This window comes from Bufo bufo, chromosome 1 (assembly GCF_905171765.1).
Source record: "Bufo bufo chromosome 1, aBufBuf1.1, whole genome shotgun sequence".
Lineage (NCBI taxonomy): Eukaryota > Metazoa > Chordata > Amphibia > Anura > Bufonidae > Bufo > Bufo bufo.
Genome location: NC_053389.1, coordinates 584,442,234 through 584,462,670, shown reverse-complemented (window position 1 = coordinate 584,462,670; position 20,437 = coordinate 584,442,234). Strand labels below are relative to the sequence as shown.

General features: G+C 42.5%; 1 protein-coding gene across 1 annotated transcript in view; it reads left to right on the top strand.

The window, feature by feature from the left end:
- PODXL (podocalyxin like) overlaps positions 1 to 20,437 on the top strand; it is a 115,003-nt gene that overhangs the window by 57,747 nt on the left and 36,819 nt on the right. Inside the window, exons 2-4 of the mRNA XM_040413393.1 lie at positions 7,792 to 8,397; positions 12,117 to 12,400; positions 14,211 to 14,276. Coding sequence (XP_040269327.1) covers positions 7,792 to 8,397; positions 12,117 to 12,400; positions 14,211 to 14,276 — 956 coding nt within the window. The remainder of the gene's footprint in view (positions 1 to 7,791; positions 8,398 to 12,116; positions 12,401 to 14,210; positions 14,277 to 20,437) is intronic.

Sequence of the window (20,437 nt, the reverse complement as noted above, 5' to 3'; positions counted from 1 at the left end):
GGGCCCAAATGTGTGGTAAGGAGTTTGAAATCAAATTCAGAAAAAAATGACCTGTGAAATCCGAAAGGTGCTCTTTGGAATATGGGCCCCTTTGCCCACCTAGGCTGCAAAAAAGTGTCACACATCTGGTATCTCCGTACTCAGGAGAAGGTGGGGAATGTGTTTTGGGGTGTTATTTTATATATACCCATGCTGGGTGAGAGAAATATCTTGGCAAAAGACAACTTTTCCCATTTTTTTATACAAAGTTGGCATTTGACCAAGATATTTATCTCACCCAGCATGGGTATATGTAAAAAGACACCCCAAAACACATTCCTCAACTTCTCCTGAGTACGGAGATACCAGATGTGTGACACTTTTTTGCAGCCTAGGTGGGCAAAGGGGCCCATATTCCAAAGAGCACCTTTCGGATTTCACTGGTCATTTTTTTCTGAATTTGATTTCAAACTCCTTACCACACATTTGGGCCCCTAGAATGCCAGGGCAGTATAACTACCCCACAAGTGACCCCATTTTGGAAAGAAGACACCCCAAGGTATTCCGTGAGGGGCATGGAGAGTTCCTAGAATTTTTTATTTTTTGTCACAAGTTAGTGGAAAATGATGATTTTTTTTTTTATTTTTTTTTTCATACAAAGTCTCATATTCCACTAACTTGTGACAAAAAATAAAAACTTCTATGAACTCACTATGCCCATCACGAAATACCTTGGGGTCTCTTCTTTCCAAAATGGGGTCACTTGTGGGGTAGTTATACTGCCCTGGCATTCTAGGGGCCCAAATGTGTGGTAAGGAGTTTGAAATCAAATTCAGAAAAAAATGACCTGTGAAATCCGAAAGGTGCTCTTTGGAATATGGGCCCCTTTGTCCACCTAGGCTGCAAAAAAGTGTCACACATCTGGTATCTCCGTACTCAGGAGAAGGTGGGGAATGTGTTTTGGAGTGTTATTTTATATATACCCATGCTGGGTGAGAGAAATATCTTGGCAAAAGACAACTTTTCCCATTTTTTTTATACAAAGTTGGCATTTGACCAAGATATTTATCTCACCCAGCATGGGTATATGTAAAAAGACACCCCAAAACACATTCCTCAACTTCTCCTGAGTACGGAGATACCAGATGTGTGACACTTTTTTGCAGCCTAGGTGGGCAAAGGGGCCCATATTCCAAAGAGCACCTTTCGGATTTCACTGGTCATTTTTTTCTGAATTTGATTTCAAACTCCTTACCACACATTTGGGCCCCTAGAATGCCAGGGCAGTATAACTACCCCACAAGTGACCCCATTTTGGAAAGAAGACACCCCAAGGTATTCGCTGATGGGCATAGTGAGTTCATGGAAATTTTTATTTTTTGTCACAAGTTAGTGGAATATGAGACTTTGTATGAAAAAAAAAAAAAAAAAAATCATCATTTTCCACTAACTTGTGACAAAAAATAAAAAATTCTAGGAACTTGCCATGCCCCTCACGGAATACCTTGGGGTGTCTTCTTTCCAAAATGGGGTCACTTGTGGGGTAGTTATACTGCCCTGGCATTTTCCAGGGGCCCTAATGTCTGGTAAGTAGGTAAATGACCTGTGAAATCCGAAAGGTGCTCTTTGGAATGTGGGCCCCTTTGCCCACCTAGGCTGCAAAAAAGTGTCACACATCTGGTATCTCCGTACTCAGGAGAAGGTGGGGAATGTGTTTTGGGGTGTCATTTTACATATACCCATGCTGGGTGAGAGAAATATCTTGGCAAAAGACAACTTTTCCCATTTTTTTTATACAAAGTTGGCATTTGACCAAGATATTTATCTCACCCAGCATGGGTATATGTAAAAAGACACCCCAAACACATTCCTCAACTTCTCCTGAATACAGAGATACCAGATGTGTGACACTTTTTTGCAGCCTAGGTGGGCAAAGGGGCCCAAATTCCTTTTAGGAGGGCATTTTTAGACATTTGGATACCAGACTTCTTCTCACGCTTTGGGGCCCCTAAAATGCCAGGGCAGTATAAATACCCCACATGTGACCCCATTTTGGTAAGAAGACACCCCAAGGTATTCAATGAGGGGCATGGCGAGTTCATTGAAAAAAAAAAATTTTGGCACAAGTTAGCGGAAATTGATTTTTTTGATTTTGTTCTCACAAAGTCTCCCTTTCCGCTAACTTTGGACAAAAATTTCAATCTTTCATGGACTCAATATGCCCCTCAGCGAATACCTTGGGGTGTCTTCTTTCCAAAATGGTGTTATTTGTGGGGTGTTTGTACTGCCCTGGCATTTGAGGGTCTCCGCAATCATTACATGTATGCCCAGCATTAGGAGTTTCTGCTATTCTCCTTATATTGAGCATACGGGTAATGAGATTTTTTTTTTCCGTTCAGCCTCTGGGCTGAAAGAAAAAAATGAACGGCACAGATTTCTTCATTCGCATCGATCAATGTGGATGAAAAAATCTCTGCCAAAAAAAGAAAAAGGAGGGGAAAGGCGTCTGCCAGGACATAGGAGCTCCGCCCAACATCCATACCCACTTCAGCTCGTATGCCCTGGCAAACCAGATTTCTCCATTCACATCAATCGATGTGGATGAATAAATCATTGCCGGGATTTTTTTTTTTATATATACAAAGTGTTTGCCAAAGTATATGAACACCGCCACCTCCTCAGCTCATATGCCTCGGCAAACATATCTTTTACTGCAGAGGAGAAATCTCGTCTTGCAGCGCCGCATACACCGACTTGCGTGTAATCTGACAGCAGCGCAATGCTTCTGTCCGAATGCACATCAGTGCTGCAGCTGGTCGATCGGTTGGTCCACCTGGAAGGTAAAAAAAACAAAACAAAAAAGAAAAAACCAGGCCGCAAAGCAATAACTTTATTAACTGTTGAACAGAACATAGAAACTTTTTTTAAACTTTTTTAACTGAACGTTTAACTTTTTTACTTACCGGTATTTTTTTTTTTGTTTAGTTTTTTTTACCTTTATAGAGCAAACCTCTCCTTCCCCATGGGACAATGTGCAAAGCGCAAATCGCCCAAAGATGTGGCGAAGTACGTTATGCACTTTATCCCAGGTGAAAGGAGAGGTTTGCAGCAGCTGTGAGAGAAAGGGCCCTAATAGCCCTGTGTGCCTGTCCTGGTGAGATGTGATCCCTATGCTAGGTGTACCTGTGTGTGGTACTTCCGGAAACACTCACCATAGCATAGGGCAGGGTGGTCCGGACAGTCAGGACAGAAATAGCGGGTGTCACGCCTTATTCCACTCCTGCTACAGACACAACATTTTTTTCGGGGTGGCGGTTGGGTTGAGGTACCAGCAACGACACTGGGGAAATGTCGCTCGTGTAGACGGCTAACTACACTGGTGGATGGGGCCACGGAACCTCCCGGATAAATGAGGTTCTCGATGATCTCTTCCTGGAATTTGAGGAAGGATCCTGTTCTCCCAGCCTTACTGTAGAGAACAAAACTATTATAGGCAGCCAATTGAATTAAATATACAGACACCTTCTTATACCAGCGTCTGGTTCTGCGGGAAACTAAATAGGGAGCCAACATCTGGTCATTGAAGTCCACCCCTCCCATGAGCGCATTATAGTCGTGGACTGAGAGGGGCTTTTCAATGACACGGGTTGCCCTCTCAATTTGGATTGTCGTGTCTGCGTGAATGGAGGAGAGCATGTAAACGTCACGCTTGTCTCTCCATTTCACCGCGAGCAGTTCTTCGTTACACAAGGCAGCCCTCTCCCCCCTTGCAAGACGGGTGGTTACAAGCCGTTGGGGGAAGCCCACGCGACTAGTTCGCGCGGTGCCACAGGCGCAAATCCGTTCTAGAAACAAATGCCTAAAGAGGGCCACACTTGTGTAAAAATTGTCCACATAAAGATGGTACCCCTTGCCGAATAAGGGTGACACCAAGTCCCAGACTGTCTTCCCACTGCTCCCCAGGTAGTCAGGGCAACCGACCGGCTCCAGGGTCTGATCTTTTCCCTCATAGATCCGAAATTTGTGGGTATAGCCTGTGGCTCTTTCACAGAGCTTATACAATTTGACCCCATACCGGGCACGCTTGCTTGGGATGTATTGTTTGAAGCCAAGGCGCCCGGTAAAATGTATTAGGGACTCGTCTACGCAGATGTTTTGCTCGGGGGTATACAAATCTGCAAATTTCTGGTTGAAATGGTCTATGAGGGGCCGAATTTTGTGGAGCCGGTCAAAAGCTGGGTGGCCTCTGGGACGGGAGGTGGTGTTGTCGCTAAAGTGCAGGAAACGCAGGATGGTCTCAAATCGTGTCCTGGACATAGCAGCAGAGAACATGGGCATGTGATGAATCGGGTTCGTGGACCAATATGACCGCAATTCATGCTTTTTAGTTAGACCCATGTTGAGGAGAAGGCCCAGAAAAATTTTAAGTTCGGAAACTTGGACTGGTTTCCACCGGAAAGACTGGGCATAAGAGCTTCCCGGGTTGGCGGATATAAATTGTGTGGCATACCGGTTTGTCTCTGCCACGACTAAGTCCAAGAGCTCCGCGGTCAAGAACAGCTCAAAAAATCCCAGGGCCGAACCGATTTGAGCCGTCTCAACCCGAACTCCAGACTGGGCGGTGAAAGGGGGAACTACAGGTGCGGCTGAAGTTGGTGACTGCCAATCAGGGTTTGCCAGCACCTCAGGGATTCTAGGGGCTCTACGGGCCTGTCTGCGCGGTGGCTGCGACGGGGTAACTAGTGCACGTGCCACCGTACCAGCTTCAACTGCCCTTCTGGTGCTCGCCACGTCACCATGTTGTACGGCAGTGCTGGTACTAGGTCCAGGAAGGGCTGCGCTGCTGGTGTATGCCTCACCACGTGATCCGGCAGCGACAGCCCCACTCTGCTGCTCTTGAAGCGGATCCTTTATAACCTGTGGTCTAGCGACACGGGGCCGGGTACGCCTGGTGCTGCCAGGGACCTCCACCTCCTCGTCCGAACTTTGGGTCAGAGAGCCACTGCTTTCCACAGGTTCATATTCTGACCCGCTAGATTCGTCAGATGAGGGTTCCCACTCCTCATCCGACTGGGTCAGAATCCTGTAAGCCTCTTCAGAAGAATACCCCCTGTTTGACATTTTGGACTACTAAATTTAGGGGTATTCCCTGAGACTACCCAAGAAAAAAAGCAAGCCTGTCTTACAAAGGGGAGGCTAGCGAAGTACCGGAGGCCGCTGCGGTTGATAAAAAATATCAAAACTGATTTTTTTATCGCCGCAGTGCGTGTAAAGTGAATGTGCAGTGATCAAAAAACAAATTTTTTTTTGTCACTGCGGTGGGGCGGGCGTGGGTGAACGCACGTGTGGGCGACCGATCAGGCCTGATCGGGCAAACACTGCGTTTTGAGTGGAGGGCGAGCTAAGGTGACACTAATACTATTATAGATCTGACCGTGATCAGTTTTGATCACTTACAGATACTATAAAAGTACAAATGCTGATTAGCGATACGCTAAACAGCGAATAAAAGTGACTGCGGTGCGGTGGGCTGGGCGCTAACTGACGCTAACTACCTAACCAAGGGGCCTAAGCTATCCCTAAAACCTAACAGCCAATACTAGTGAAAAAAAAAAGTGACAGTTTACACTAATCACTTTTTGTCTTTCACTAAGTGATTGACAGGGGGCGATCAAGGGGTTAATTAGGATGATGGGGGTGATGGAAGGTGATCAGGGGCTAAGGTGTAGTGTTGGTGGGTACTCACAGTGAAGTCTGCTCCTCTGCTGGATCCAACCGACGAAAAGGACCAGCAGAGAAGCAGAGAAGCCATATAACAGATCATATTTACTAATATGATCTGTTATCTGGCTTCTGATTTGATTTTTTGAAAATCGCCAGCCTGCCAGCCAATGATCGTTGCTGGCAGGCTGGTGACGAAATACTTCTTTAACTTTTGCCGGCCCGCGATGCGCATGCGCGGGCCGGCAATGCACGAAATCTCGCGTCTCGCGAGAGGACGCACCGGCGCGTCCACCCAGAACAACAGGACCGCCGCAAAGACGCAATCCTGCGTACGGCGGTCCTGAGGAGGTTAAATTTGTATTTCAATATTAGTATAATTTAGTTAAAAAGATTTTCCGAGACTTTAAAACTGATAACGTATCCTCTGGATAGGTCATCGATATCTGATTGGTGGAGGTCTGACACCCAGGACCATTGGCGATCAGCTGTTTGAGAAAGCACCAGCAATTGCAGTAGCGCCATGGCTTTCTCACAGCTTTCCCAAGGCCAGTAATGACACGTTCATCGGTCACATGTCCTAGGCGCAGCTCAGACCCATAGAAATGAATGGGGCTGAGCTGCGATACCAAGCACAGCCACTATACAATGAATGGTGCTGTGCTTGGTAAGCTGTGAGAAGGCCGTGGCACTTATAGGAACGGCTGATCGGCAGGGGTCCTGGTTTTCAGACCCCCCACCGATCAGATACTGAGGATAAGTCATCAGTGTTAAAGTTTTGGAAAACCCTTTAAGTGTGTCTTAAATTCTTTCATGATTTCCATTGCTCCTCACACATATTAGTGACATCTTTACAGTGAAGTCTATTGTCAGTACACAGCATTACCATGTATGATTTTCCCATGTTTCGAACCCTAGGAGAAAGGGAAATGTGTGCCAGCATTGTGCATGAAAATGTGTCTGCCTGCCTGTCTGAATCGGGTGTGTTCACATAATTTCCTAGCTGATTATTCTCATTTCCCCTTCCACTATTTATAGACTTGACTTATACAATTGACTCAAAATGGGCAATAAGAAGTTTTAAGAAATAGAAAAAGTTGCTCGTTTATTGTATATTTTGATTAATGTGAAAATGATGACTGTTAGGATGAGTTCACATCACTGCAAATAATTTCCATTGTTGTGCTTCATTAAAAAATAATGGAACTGCCAGATTCAGGACATAACTGAGATGAACGGAGCTGAATAGACTCCAGTAACTAAACAGAGTCCGTTCAGTTTCCGTTCGGGATCCTCTTTTTTCACATGGAATCTTTTTGACGGAATCTTTGATGGAGGCCCCAAACTCAGGCTCTAATGCAGATGTGAACAGACCCTTATTTACTAATTGCATTCAGTTTTTGAGGGATATGCTGGACATTTCATGAAGCAAAAGTTTTAATGATTTTACAGAGTAAAGCTAGCTTCACACTAAGCATTGTGATTCGGCATTGCCAGTAGCCACTGAGTTCCTGTCCGGCCACATTGAACTATAATAGGGACCGGCAGAGATCCGTTCGCAACCCAGCAAATATACCGAAACAGCCAGCCAGATCTCACAACGCTAGTGTGAAACTAGCCTGTCATTTCATTTTTTTTGAAGAGTACATATCAGTCTACGGAGAGGGGAGGGGGAGGAGGAGAGAGGGGCTGCTGCAGATAGACAGTCTGCTGGTTTACTGCCTAACTTCACCTTTAGAGTCACATCTAAACTACGTAGTTGTACCGTGTAATGTCCTCCATGCCTTCTGGGGATGTGCCACAAAGAGTTAGAAAGCAGGATCCCATGTTTCTCCATGAGTAATGTATGGACAGACATGATTACAGCTAGTCTGTACTCACTATCTCTGAAAAAATGAATTTAAGACAAATTGCAAAGGGAAAAACTGCTAAAAAGACAGATACAAGTAATATAATAGTCAGGGAAAAGTGTTATTCCTCTTGTGTACACACATAGCAGCTTATTCTGAAAATGTACCTGAAACAACAGTTACATTTTAAGAGTCATAAGAGAGAGTCCATTGTAATATTAAATATCATTTTCTTTTCTAGCATTGGGACAGACTGTAACGGATAAACCTACAACGGTAGCTACACCTCCACGTGCTACTAATCAAGTGACTACAATTGTGAACCCAGCCGGAGCTACAGTGAACGCAGCTGGAACTACAGTGAACGCAGCCGGAACTACAGTGAACGCAGCCGGAACTACAGTGAACGCAGCCGGAACTACAGTGAACCCAGCCGGAACTACAGTGAACCCAGCCGGAACTACAGTAAACCCAGCCGGAAATACAGTGAACCCAGCCGGAACTACAGTGAACCCAGCCAAAACAACAGTGAACCCAGCCAATCCAGCAGTCCCCCCTTCTGCTGCTTCTACTAATGCAGCCGTCAGTAGTGTAATAACTAAATTAACCTCAGTGTCTGCAGGGACTAGCAAGCCGACTGCCACAGTAAACAGTGGTCCGCAAGCAGCTGTACTGGCAACAACTGTCAAGACTGACACTAAATCAGTTGGGGTAACAAACAGTGAACCTAGGCTTAGCACCATAAAAGTCAATACTCCAAGCGTAAAAGGCCATGAAGGTAACTCCATCCAACCAACAAAGCTCGCAGAAGCTTCTGCAACAGTCTTAAATGACAGTAGTGTACTAGGTAAGCAAAATCTTGATTCTTAGTTTATTGTTGTTTTTACATATTGAAATATACATGTTAACAGGAAAGAGAGCAAGGGACTGGAATACAAAGAACAAGGTAAGATCAAACAGTTTAATGTTCAAAGTACTTGAGGGACATTTATGAAAAGGGTTTTCCTGGATTTTCTAACTAATCACCTATGCTCTGGATAGGTCATCAGTAGTTTTGAGAAGGCAGCAGTGGTCCTTCACATGAATGAGACTGTGCTCCTTCTAGGCCATGTGACACATGAACATGTCGTCACTCGGTCTAGGAAAAGCAGAGAGAAGGCCATGGTACTCACAAGAGCACAACTGCTCGAACAGCTGAAAGAGGATAGGTCATCAGTATAAAAATCTCGAAAAACCCTTTTAAGCCCTGTACACGCACTATTGTGTAAAAAAAAGTCACACATTATGGCGCATGCCATATGTGCACCTTAATTTGCAACTTTTTAGGCTTCTCGCCACTTTTATGAAGGGGCGGGGCTAAGCAGAAGGGATGGGCTTTGCGCCACCTGCCACATTTGCTCTAACTTTTGCCAGAAAGTGGCGGAAGTTATAGTTGAAGTCTATGCCAGCCTGTAGCTGGGCTAGACTTTCGTTTCTGGCATACGGCAGGGTAGAGATGCCCCCCTTGTATTGTTACAATTGTTTTGTATTCCTGCTTGATAGTACGGTATTAAACATTTATACATATGATTTTCCAACAACTTAAACTATGGAGGAAAAATGTCAGACTACTTATTAAAATGACTGAAAAATCAAGCAGCACCTTAGAAACGCAAATGAGTTACTTGGTCAAAGCAATTTTCAAACAACTCAATGTAGTCATATGGACAGTGACTGTCATGCAAGTCTTTAACCCCTTATAGTGATTTGATGTACATATATAGCATAATGCCAGACGGTGTGTATGGAATGGGCTCAGGAGCTGAGCCCACTACTTATGCGGCCGGTGACTAAAAAAAAGAAAAAAATCTAATCAACCCGTTTCCCAAGTTGTAGGTTTTTTTTCGAGTTTAACCTGACAAAGAATTTTTTCCTGCTTTTCAATACTGATATAGTAAATTAAATAGTGTCATTAGAAAGTGCAACTAGTCCAGCAAAAAAAAAAAACAAGCCTTCATATGGACATGTGAATGGAAAAGTGAAGAATTAAAAAAACAAAAAAAAAATAAAAACAATAAAACAAAGAATGCCTGCGATGCCGAATCGTTAAGTTGCATGACAAAATATTTATGTGTACCAATAGCTTTAATCAGCCACATGGTATGAAGGGGTATTCTCATCTTAGACCTCTGGGATTCACATCTTTCTCGAGAACGCAATCCATTGAGGAGCCACTGGCCGTCACACTCGGACTGTGATTAACTACCATCGAAGTGAATCAGACTAAGGGCTCATGCACACAGCCTTGTTTTTGGCTGTATCCGATCTACATTTTTCGGGAGTCGGATAGAGACCCATTCACAATGGGGCCACAAAAGATGCGGACTGAACACCGTGTGCTGTCTGTATCCGTATGTCCATTACGCAGCCCTGCAAAAAATTGAACATGTCCTATTCTTGTCCGTTTTATGGACAAAGATAGGACAGTTTTGTAGAGAGCAGGACATTCCGTAAAATAGAGAATGCACATGGCCGGTATCTGTGTTTTGCTGTCGTGTGCATGAGCCCTAACTGAAAAAGTGTAGCACAACAAGCTCAGCTGTTTCCATAAAACAACTATACAGTCCAGTGCAGCCTGGATGCAGCTGCTAGTGACCACCTCCTGGACGAGATTTGGGGACCTCCATTCCCAACATGTGGTTCTCAAAGATGGGACTGCATGTCTGATATTTATGGTATATCCTGTGTATTTGTGAAAAATGTCTAAGATGAGAATATCCCTTAAACTAATATTTCTAACATGAAAGAGAACCCGAATGCAGTTTATTCTGCAGGTACCAGGTTGTAGAGTGGGGAGAGTTAAGCAGATTGATGTACAGTGTTTTGGAAAAAGATTCAGCATAAGCCCTCATAGACACGACCGTGTGCCGTCTGCAGACTTGGACCCTTTCACTTGAATGGGGTCCGCCATCCGCATCTGACATCTTGCACTGCATGCACAACACTTTTTTGCGTTGCACAGGCACGGACAGAAAAACCTTCTGATCCATGTCTCCGTTCTGCACCGCACTGTATCTTCCAGATTGCGGACCCGCAACACGGGAACGGACCTGCTGTTGTCGTGTGCATGAGGCCTAACTTGTAATTTCTTGATCTAAACTCTGCCAATTTAAGTCTTAGGAGATCAGAGTGCAGTCTTAATCAATGACTGATTAGTTTGCACTCATACAGGGAAGAAAAGACAGCCCTCTGGACTCCTAAGCCCAGAAAAAGCTGAGATTTATGTCAATAACTGACGTTATACTGAATCTTTTTCCACAAGACTATATATAAATCTACACATCTCCTCTTGCTCCATAACATGCTGCTTGTGTACTTTAGATTCATCAGCATCTTTAATCTTTAATATGAAATGACGAGATAAATGCTAAATACTGAACGGGACTGCGCAGGCGCGAGATTTACACGGCAGACGGGGCCAGCAGGAGAACCAACACTGGCCTGGTCCTGTCAATCAAGACAGAAGGGTGTGGAAATGAGGTGGGCAAACGGAGCCTCTAGGAGCAGGTGCAACGCCCCCCTGGTCCTAGAGGCTCATTTGCATATAATACAAGTTTAAATGACACGAAAACGGGGTCATACCTAAGTAAAAGAAATACAGAGTTAAATTCAGGTGACATTTTCACATCTATAATGTCAGCCTATTTAATAGCGAAAATTGGGGTGACAAACCCTTTAAAGAGGTTGTCTGCCTTAGAGTACATTCACACAACAGTGAAAGGCACCTGTCACACGGCCATTGGCTGTTTAGACAGGAGCGCACCTAACGGCGATTAAAAACCTGTACACTTTGTTAAAAAAGGGCCCTTCAGAGGTTAAAATTTTTAAAAAAATACTCACCTCACCACTTGCATGTGAGAGAACACTTGATCTGCACTAGAGGCAGCAGGACCTGACGTACATCACATGATCACGATGGGAGTGTCAGGTCCTGCTGCATCCAGTGCAGAGCGAGTGTTCCCATGTAAATACATATACATACACTGGGGGGCACTATTGGGACCATTGGATGTCCAGGGGGCATTATGAGAATATCGTGTATATTAAGGGCACAGCAGGGGTTGGGATAAAAAAAAAAAAGCCAATGAAATTCATCAGTATCCGGATGCAAAATGGATGCAAAACGAAAGTTAAAAGACAGCCAGAAAATAGATCCACACATTGATGCAAAATGACCATGAAAAACTGACAGTATATCCATTTTTTATGTCACTAAATTTGCTACAATAAAAAAAATGCTTTACTCACAAACCTCCACCGTTTCCAGCACCGCAGTGATGTAGTCAATGAAAGGCATCAAAGGCATAACGGTCTCATGTTTGTACCTCTAGGTCTAGTGATTGGCTGCAGCGATGATGTGGAGTATATAGCGTATCATCTCTGCAGTGCCGGAAACAATTGAGGATTACCTGGAGAACTTTTTTTTTTTTTTTTTTTAAGCATGTTTAGTGACGTTGGAGAAGCTTTTAAAATAGTTGACCAACCCCTGTAAAGCAATAGAATACAGTATGTTTTGACTTCCCTCAGTGACATCACATCCAAACTTCATAAAAAATGAAGAAAACGTTACATCAAAGCTTGCTGCCACGTCACGTCCCTTCTCAGGAACATCAAAACAAAGCGATGGAATAAGCGTCACAAACAACTATATCGAAGTGGGAATACCCTCAACGGAGGCGCCATCTCGAGTGGCTAAACACTCCACGTCTACTACTGCAGCGGGAAGCATTTCAGATTTTACCACAAGCTTGCAAAAGAAAACTATACCAAGCATTATACCATCTGTAAACTACAAGCAGGAGAATATTGAGGTAAACACTCTTCCGGACTTTGAAATTATATACAATTCTCATTCGTAGATGAAAAATGACATTAAAGGATATATTAGCTGTATGCTCATAGCCATTGTCTATCTATTGTCAGTGCATTTGTTGTGAAAGATGGCATAAGAGCCATGTCCTTACTGGCCAGTACAACATCTACGACAATGCATTATGGTCCCCTCTATGGTCACCCTTTATTCTTCACAACATGTTATATCATGTGATAGACACACAATTGCACAGCTCAAGATTTAACTCAGTACTGTGAGACCATATCCACGCGGCATCTGTCAGTGAATTTGAACCTATGACACTGACTGACCTGTTACATGTGCCCTTGGCAGCTGACGGCATCTGTGTTGGTCCCATGTTCATATGTGCCCGCATTGCTGAGAAAAATTATGTTTTATTATATGCAGATGAGCCTCTAGGAGCAATGGGGGGCGCCAGCCGTTTTCACTGCCTGTTCATGCCAATCAAAGTGCAGAAAGCACAGCAGTTGCAGAGAGAGCTGAGCCTCTAGGTATAATCACAATGCCCCTGTTGCTCCTAGAGGCTTTTTTGCATATAGTAAAACATCAGTTTCATAGGTACAAATCTGCCGACAGATGTCTTTTACATCCACTGCAGATTTCAACAGTTGTTTTCTGTTCCAAATTCAAAACGCCACAAACAGCGTCTTATTGACATCAATGAAAAAGCGCAGTCAGGTGCACATGGCCGCACTTTTTACCTGGCTGTTTTCAAATACACTTGAGAAGTAACATGTTACTTCCTTAAAGCGTATATTAGCTGCATTTCACATGGCGTCAATGGTAAAGGGCTAAAATAGCTAGAGGTATTTTTGGCATCGTCCTGTCGCCAAAAGCACTCTGTTCTGAGAGGCAGATCAGACTGATCTGCCACTGGTTTTGCTCACACAGATTGAATCAATGTGAACATAGCCTGACTGCACTCAACTGTGTGTCTGTCACATTTCCTGCAAAAAAAACAGAGAATGACAGGAAGCATAGATCTTGAAAACCATGTGGAATTCTATTGGAAAAGTGTACAACATTTCATTTTACAAGACGTTATTTGCTGAAACTGTTATAGCCTTAAAGGGGTTGTCTCATTTGAGGCATTGGCCGCATATCCTACGGATATGGTGCCAATGTCAGGTAGAGGTTGGACCGAAAGTGAAGGAGAACACACCGTGTGTGCTCTCCATTCAGTTCTATGGGAGGTCCAAAAATAGGGTTAGTGAGGGTGCTCAGCTATTAATGGAAAGCGCACCGTGCTCACTCCAGGGGTCCCGTTCTGGTGATAGGTGCGGGTCCCAGAGGTGGAACCTGCCCCTATTTGACATTGGTGGCATATTCTAGCAATGCCCATAAGAGGTGAAGTTACAGTCTGTTTCCATCCCATAGGTGATCAATATCTGATCATGGGGGTCCAACTCCTGCCCCCCCCCCCCGCCAATCAGCTGTTTGAAGAGGCCATGGCTTTCCAGTGAGTGATGCAGCTTCCCCACAGCTTGCCAAGAACAGCGCCATATTATATAGCGGCTGTGCTTTTTATTTCACCAGAATGGGACTGAGCTGCGCCTAGGCTATGTGACTAATGGATGTGATGTCACTGGTCAAGGAAGAGGTCTACAGCGCTCACTGGAGCGTCACAGCCTCTATAGATAGCTAATCAGCAGGTGTGCCAGGAGTCAACCCCCTTCTGATCATTTTTGTGCATATTTTCTCAGTTCCATTGTAAAAAAGTATTTTCAATGCAAGTTTTCTGTTTTTCTTCTTTTTTTTTTTCCTAGTTCAATTGTAAAGAAGCACATGAAGGATCTTTGATGAAGATTAATATAGAACCTTCAAAAATTTGTGTAAGTACTGTACCAAAACTGAAAGAAATGACATTATTCTCTGTTCCATTTATTTTTTGCATAGAAAACATTGGGGAAGATTTATCAAACTGGTGTAAAGTAGAACTGGTTTAGTTGCCAATCAGATTCCACCTTTCATTTTTCACAGCTCCGTTGGAAAATGGAAGTTGGAATCTGATTGGTTGCTAATGGCAACTAAGTCAGTTCTACTTTACACCAATTTGATAAATGTCCCCCATTGTGTGTATGCAATCATTTTCGGGCTATTATTAAAGCATAGGTATCCTTTTAGCAAACTTTGCATTAATCAATATGACAGATTGTGTACATGAGGAATAACACTATTTCTGGTCATCATTATATGAGTTGTATCTGGCATTTTTTGCAGTTTTCTCCCATGTATACTAGATCTTTAGTTTGCAGTTCTCCCAGATCTGGTGGTGGAGACTAGCTCCCATCCACTGCACACAGAACTTTCTCACACTCAGACACAGCCCTAGGGTCATGGTGGACATTACTGAGAAGTACTGACCTGTACTGAAGTAAATAACACCCTTAGGGCTCATGCACATGAACGTATTTTCTTTCCGCTCCCGTTCCGTTTTTTTGTGGACCGTATACGGAACCATTCACTTCAATAGGTCTGCAAAAACAACGGAAGGTACTCCGTGTGCATTCTGTTTCCGTATTTGGATTCCGCAAAAAAGTAGTGCATGTCCTATTATTGTCCGCAAATCACAGTCTGAGGCCCCATTCAAGTCAATGGGTCCGCAAAAAATACGGAACGCACACGGAATACATCCGTATGTCATCCGTATTTCATCCATATTTTGCGGATCCCTACTGTAGAAATGCTATGCCCAGCCCATGTTGCTCATGTGTTTGGTGATTAATAAGTTAATGTTTCCGTTTCTGATCCGCAAAAAACGGATCGCATATGGAAACCATACGGATATGTTTTGTGGAATAACGGAATGGAAGAGGATTTAAATCGGAGAAAAAAAAACTGAACAACGGATCTGTGAAAAACGGACCGCAAAACAACAATGGTCGTGTGCATGAGCCCTTAGGCTAAGATAGAAACTTTTTAGCTATTTAGCTGTAGCAGTCTATTGCTCACTCCTCCCCCTTCCATAGACCTGTATTGAATGATGTAATCTGATCTTTCCATAAGCAGTCTCACCAAGATGGATTTCTCTGACATTTCAGAGACAATTTCATTTTAGAAAATGATAACTGATAACTGTAGAAAAATGCATTTCCTCTGATAAGATATATTGCACAGTTTCTTACAGTCACTTGTACTATTGATTTATGTAAAGTTGTGTGAAAATTATTACAGTGGTTAAGGTCTGTTCACACTATTTTTGAGCCTTCGGTTGGACGTATATTTCTGGAAATCCTCCTGACATATACCCGAAGGCTCAAGAATAATAATATATAATAATACAGTATATTAATATATAACTAGAAAAGCTAAAATTTCTGGGGAAATTGTGTGAAGTGTTCTTGCCTCCACCAGTAGTCTACAAGTGGAATGGGCGGAGTAACTGGGTGGAGTGGCTTGAGTAACTGTTGTGTGGTTGGAGTGGCTAACCAATTGATTAATCAAATTTAAAAAGTGCACATTGCAAGCTTGATAGAGTGAGAAATGCATTTTAACTTTTATTTATTTATATAGCACATTTAATTGTAATGTTGTTGCCCAAAGTGCAACAACATTACATTAAAGCATACATTTATAAAAACATTAGCAGCCGATTTCTGTAGGTGGGCTTGAAAATGAGGGAGTGGTGGCAGTTTAGAAATCATGTCCTGATTTTTCAGCTCACACTCTAGCTTTTGTCACTCTGCCGGCTGCTCACACACCTGGGTTCCTATGACAACTCACTCTACAGGGCAGAGAAGAGCGGTTAAAAACAAACTGCTCCAACTTGCTCACTTCACTGGCGGTTGCCATCTTCAAACGGTTGTAGTTTAAAATGTATAAATCCTACAGCGAAGTTTTATATTGTGAGAATCACAAGACCCAGACCTAAATTTTGATGCGTAGTATGTCTCTGAAATATTAAAAATGAAGGCACAGTCGCAGTTTAGAAATTGCCCTTTAAATTTGAGGTGGCTAGAGTGGAGTTTCAATGAATGTCAATGGGCGGCGTGAGTTACAAACAAATGGTCATATTGTGAAAACTATCAGGACTATGGCTTAGCTGACATTTTTAGTGGCAGCAGAGATAGCTGAACGTTTTGATATAAGATTTGTGTAGGTGGGCTTGAAATGAGGGGAGTGGTGGCAGTTTACAAATCATGTCCTGATTTTTCAGCTCACACTCTAGCTTTTGTCAGCTCCCACTCTAGTTTTGAACATTCTGCCATTCATTCCTATGGGACCAATTTCGCCCCAAAAATGCAGATATTTTGTGACCCATTCGGCAAAACGTTCCACGAAGTAATAGCACACCAATCGGGAACAATCTGCACGTTTCGGTATATTACTGTCTATGTAGTGTAAAAACTGTGGGAGGAGTTAGGGTGGTAAATTTGGCTACAAATAAGAATATATACGTGAGATAACGGTAAGTGGTCTTGCCATGCAAGAACACTTAATTATACCTGTGTTGCCCACATTAAAAGATAGACAGTTCACAGTATACATTTTTTATGGGATGCCCCTGAATAGAATAGTGTTGTCTACTAAATTATACAGCAAAAAAAGCTATACTGACACATACCTGAGAACCTACAAAAGAACACTGAGAGCTGATAAGCTATAAAAATATTGTTTTATTAAATACATAATTAAAAGCATACAGAGAGATGACAGACAAATGCACAAAGTGCAGCACAATCCTGGAAAGTTGGTAGAGTACAAAAAATGTATAAGAACAGAAGTGACCCAAATGTAAATACATCCAAATGAAACAAAGCTACCATATAGAATATATATTGAAGGAATACCCACTGTTGGTAGGAGTACAAATAATATCATCAGATATAAAGTGCAAGTGCAAGCTTATGTATATAAGCAAAGAAAAGGAAAGATAACCCTCCAATGTGGGTCCTTGGATATATATATATATATATATATACCTATTCAATTAGTCTAGGCGGGTACTAAAGTGCATGTGCAAATCACGCAATAGTTACAAAAAGAAACACATAGTAAGTGTTTGATCAGAAAGACCAAGAAACCGCAAAAGGTATAACAGGTAAGCAGGTAAATGGAATAAGGTCACATACCGTGTGTGAAATGATAATAAGTCCACAGGAAGACTGCACACCCCGACGCGCGTTTCGATTTGAAACCTGACACATACCTGCCCTACAAAAGCCAAAAGGACAGTCTTGTGACATCTGTCTGGTGAATGCATTTTTTCACACTGTTGCCCCTAAAAAAAATTCAAATGCTTGTTCATCGGCAGCTCATATCATATAAACAGGGGATGCAGTGGTGACATTATTTGATCTTCTTGGGCGCTAATGATTGTAGTAATAATCATTGATCCCCATCTAGTTTCCACCGGCCAGTGTGAGGGCTCTTTAAACGAGTGCCAGTCGTTTGTCCATCAATAGGTGCTTGTTATGGCTTCACATCAGTCTGTCTAAAAGGTCCCTTAGAATGAAACAGTAAGCACAGTTGTAAGCAAACTAACCATGTGGATGTCACCAGTGTTTTCTCCTAGGCACGCCATTGTTTTAAAGCGCAGTATCAAATAATCTGATGAATAATGTGTATGAAAAGACCATTCGCTTCCTCTTGAGCAGAACATTATTTCACTGGTCTAAGCTGTGTTATTTGGCCCTTCTACAATATATTCAGTTCCATCTGAACAATAGATCCATTTCATGCCACACACGTTACAATTTTTTTTGTCTGTTTAGTGAGACTCTTTTGACACATGCATGTTTTAGTCCATTAGCCAAGATGCAGACCTCTGAATTGAAGGCAAGATTACTATAATATTAATAAAGCAATATTGTTTAGGACAAATGTATATAAATCAGGTAATATTTAAATTCATGCTTGTAAATTTTGTTCCTGGCAGTTCAGATTCTGAAACAAAACATTCATTAATCCTATTTTGTCCGATAGGTTTTACACATTCCAATACTGCCATCTGCAGGTTCATTTAAGAATTACATTTCCTTGTGATGTGCATGCAATTTGTATTGAATCGTTTTTTTTATTTTACCTACTTGTATAGTACTGACATATTCCACAGCACTTTACAGACATTCCCATCACTCTCTGTGCCCAATGGGGCTCACAATTTAAATAAAAAATCAGTATGTCATTGGAGTGAGGGGCAAACTGGATTCGCCAAAGGAAACCCTTACAAACAAGGGAAGAATGTACAAACTCCATGAAGATGTTGTCTTTGGTCAGATGTGACCAAGAACCCCAGTGCTACAAGGCACCATTGCTAACCACTGAGCCAGGGTGCTGTCCATGAACCATCTATTTTTAACCCTTTTGCTGCCAGGGGTTTTTGCACCTCTGGTGTTCAGGGCAAATTCACACTTTTTACACAAATAATACTTCAATTCCAAAAGAACAAAAATCATACTAACCCCCGTACCAATATATATATTCGGAAAGTATATATGCAGCACATTTTCAAAATGACACTCAGTACTTTATACACAGAGGTAACTTTGTGTATATTTGCATCAAATTGAGTTTTTTTTTAAGTTGGGTAAACGTTGATATTAGTGAGTAAAAGTGTGACTAAAGCAGCACGTTGAACATGTGCAGAGGTCATATATACCACATTAGCCTAAATCTATGTGCATATATCTTAATAAAATCAACAGAACTGGAAATACCAAAAATATGGTTTTAGGCCTAGTTCACACGAACGTATGGCTTTTATTGTTTTTGGCGGTCCGTTTTTCATGGATCCGTTGTTCCGTTTTTGAGTTCCGTTGTGTTTTCGTTTCCTTTCCGTTTTTCCGTATGCCAAATACAGTATACAGTAAATACATAGAAAAAATTGTGCTGGGCATAACTTTTTTAATAGATGGTTCAGTAAAAACGGAACGGATACGGAAGACATACGGATGCATTTCCGTATGTGTTCCGTTTTTTTTGCGGACCCATTGACTTGAATGGAGCCACGGAACGTGATTTGCGGGCAATAATAGGACATGTTCTATCTTTCAACGGAAAAACGGAAATATGGAAACGGAATGCTTACGGAACACATTCCGTTTTTAATGCGGAACCATTGAAATTAATGGTTCCGTATACGGACCGTATACGGAACACAAAAAAACGTCCCGTACACTCGCAAAAAAAAACGATTGTGTGAACTAGGCCTTATGCTGGAAATTGTATAAAAAAGAACAACCTCTAAGGCCTAGTTCACACGATCGTTTTTTGTGCGAGTGTACGGGACGTTTTTTGGTGTTCCGTATATGGTCCGTATACGGAACCAATCATTTCAAAGGTTCCGCATTAAAAACGGAATGTGTTCCGTAAGCTTTCCGTTTTTCCGTTCCGCCTGACGATGCGGAGCCAAACGGGTCCGTCCTGACTTACAATGTAAGTCAATGGGGACGGATCCGTTTTCACTGACACAATATGGTGCAATTGAAAATGGATCCGCCTCCCATTGACTTTCAGTGTAAGTCAAAACGGATCCGTTTGCATTATAATTTTTATTTTTTATTTTTTTTCATGGTAATGCAAACGACTCCGTTCTGAACAGATACAAGCGTTTGCATTATCGGTGCGGATCCGTCTGTGCAGATACAAGACGGATCCGCACCTAACGCAGGTGTGAAAGTAGCCTTAAAAACACTGAAACAGAGAGCATGCACTATACCAGGTTTCAGCAACCTTCGGCATACCAGCTGCTGTGAAACTTCAACTCCCAGCATGCACACTTCCTCATCTATTCTTGTAACTGCCAGAAAAGTGAATGGAGCATTCTGGGAGTTGGAGTTTCAGAACAGCTGGAGTGCTGGAGGTTACTGATCCCTGCACTATACTAAACACTGCATACATGAGAGCCCGGCACAATACAAAAATATTATGAGGCCATTGTTTCTTGAGGGTTCACTGTAATTCAAATTTGCAACTAAAATACGTACTCTATATTTACTGCTGCATGTATTGAAAGAAACTCAGAAACTGTAATCCTAATTGAAAATATTAA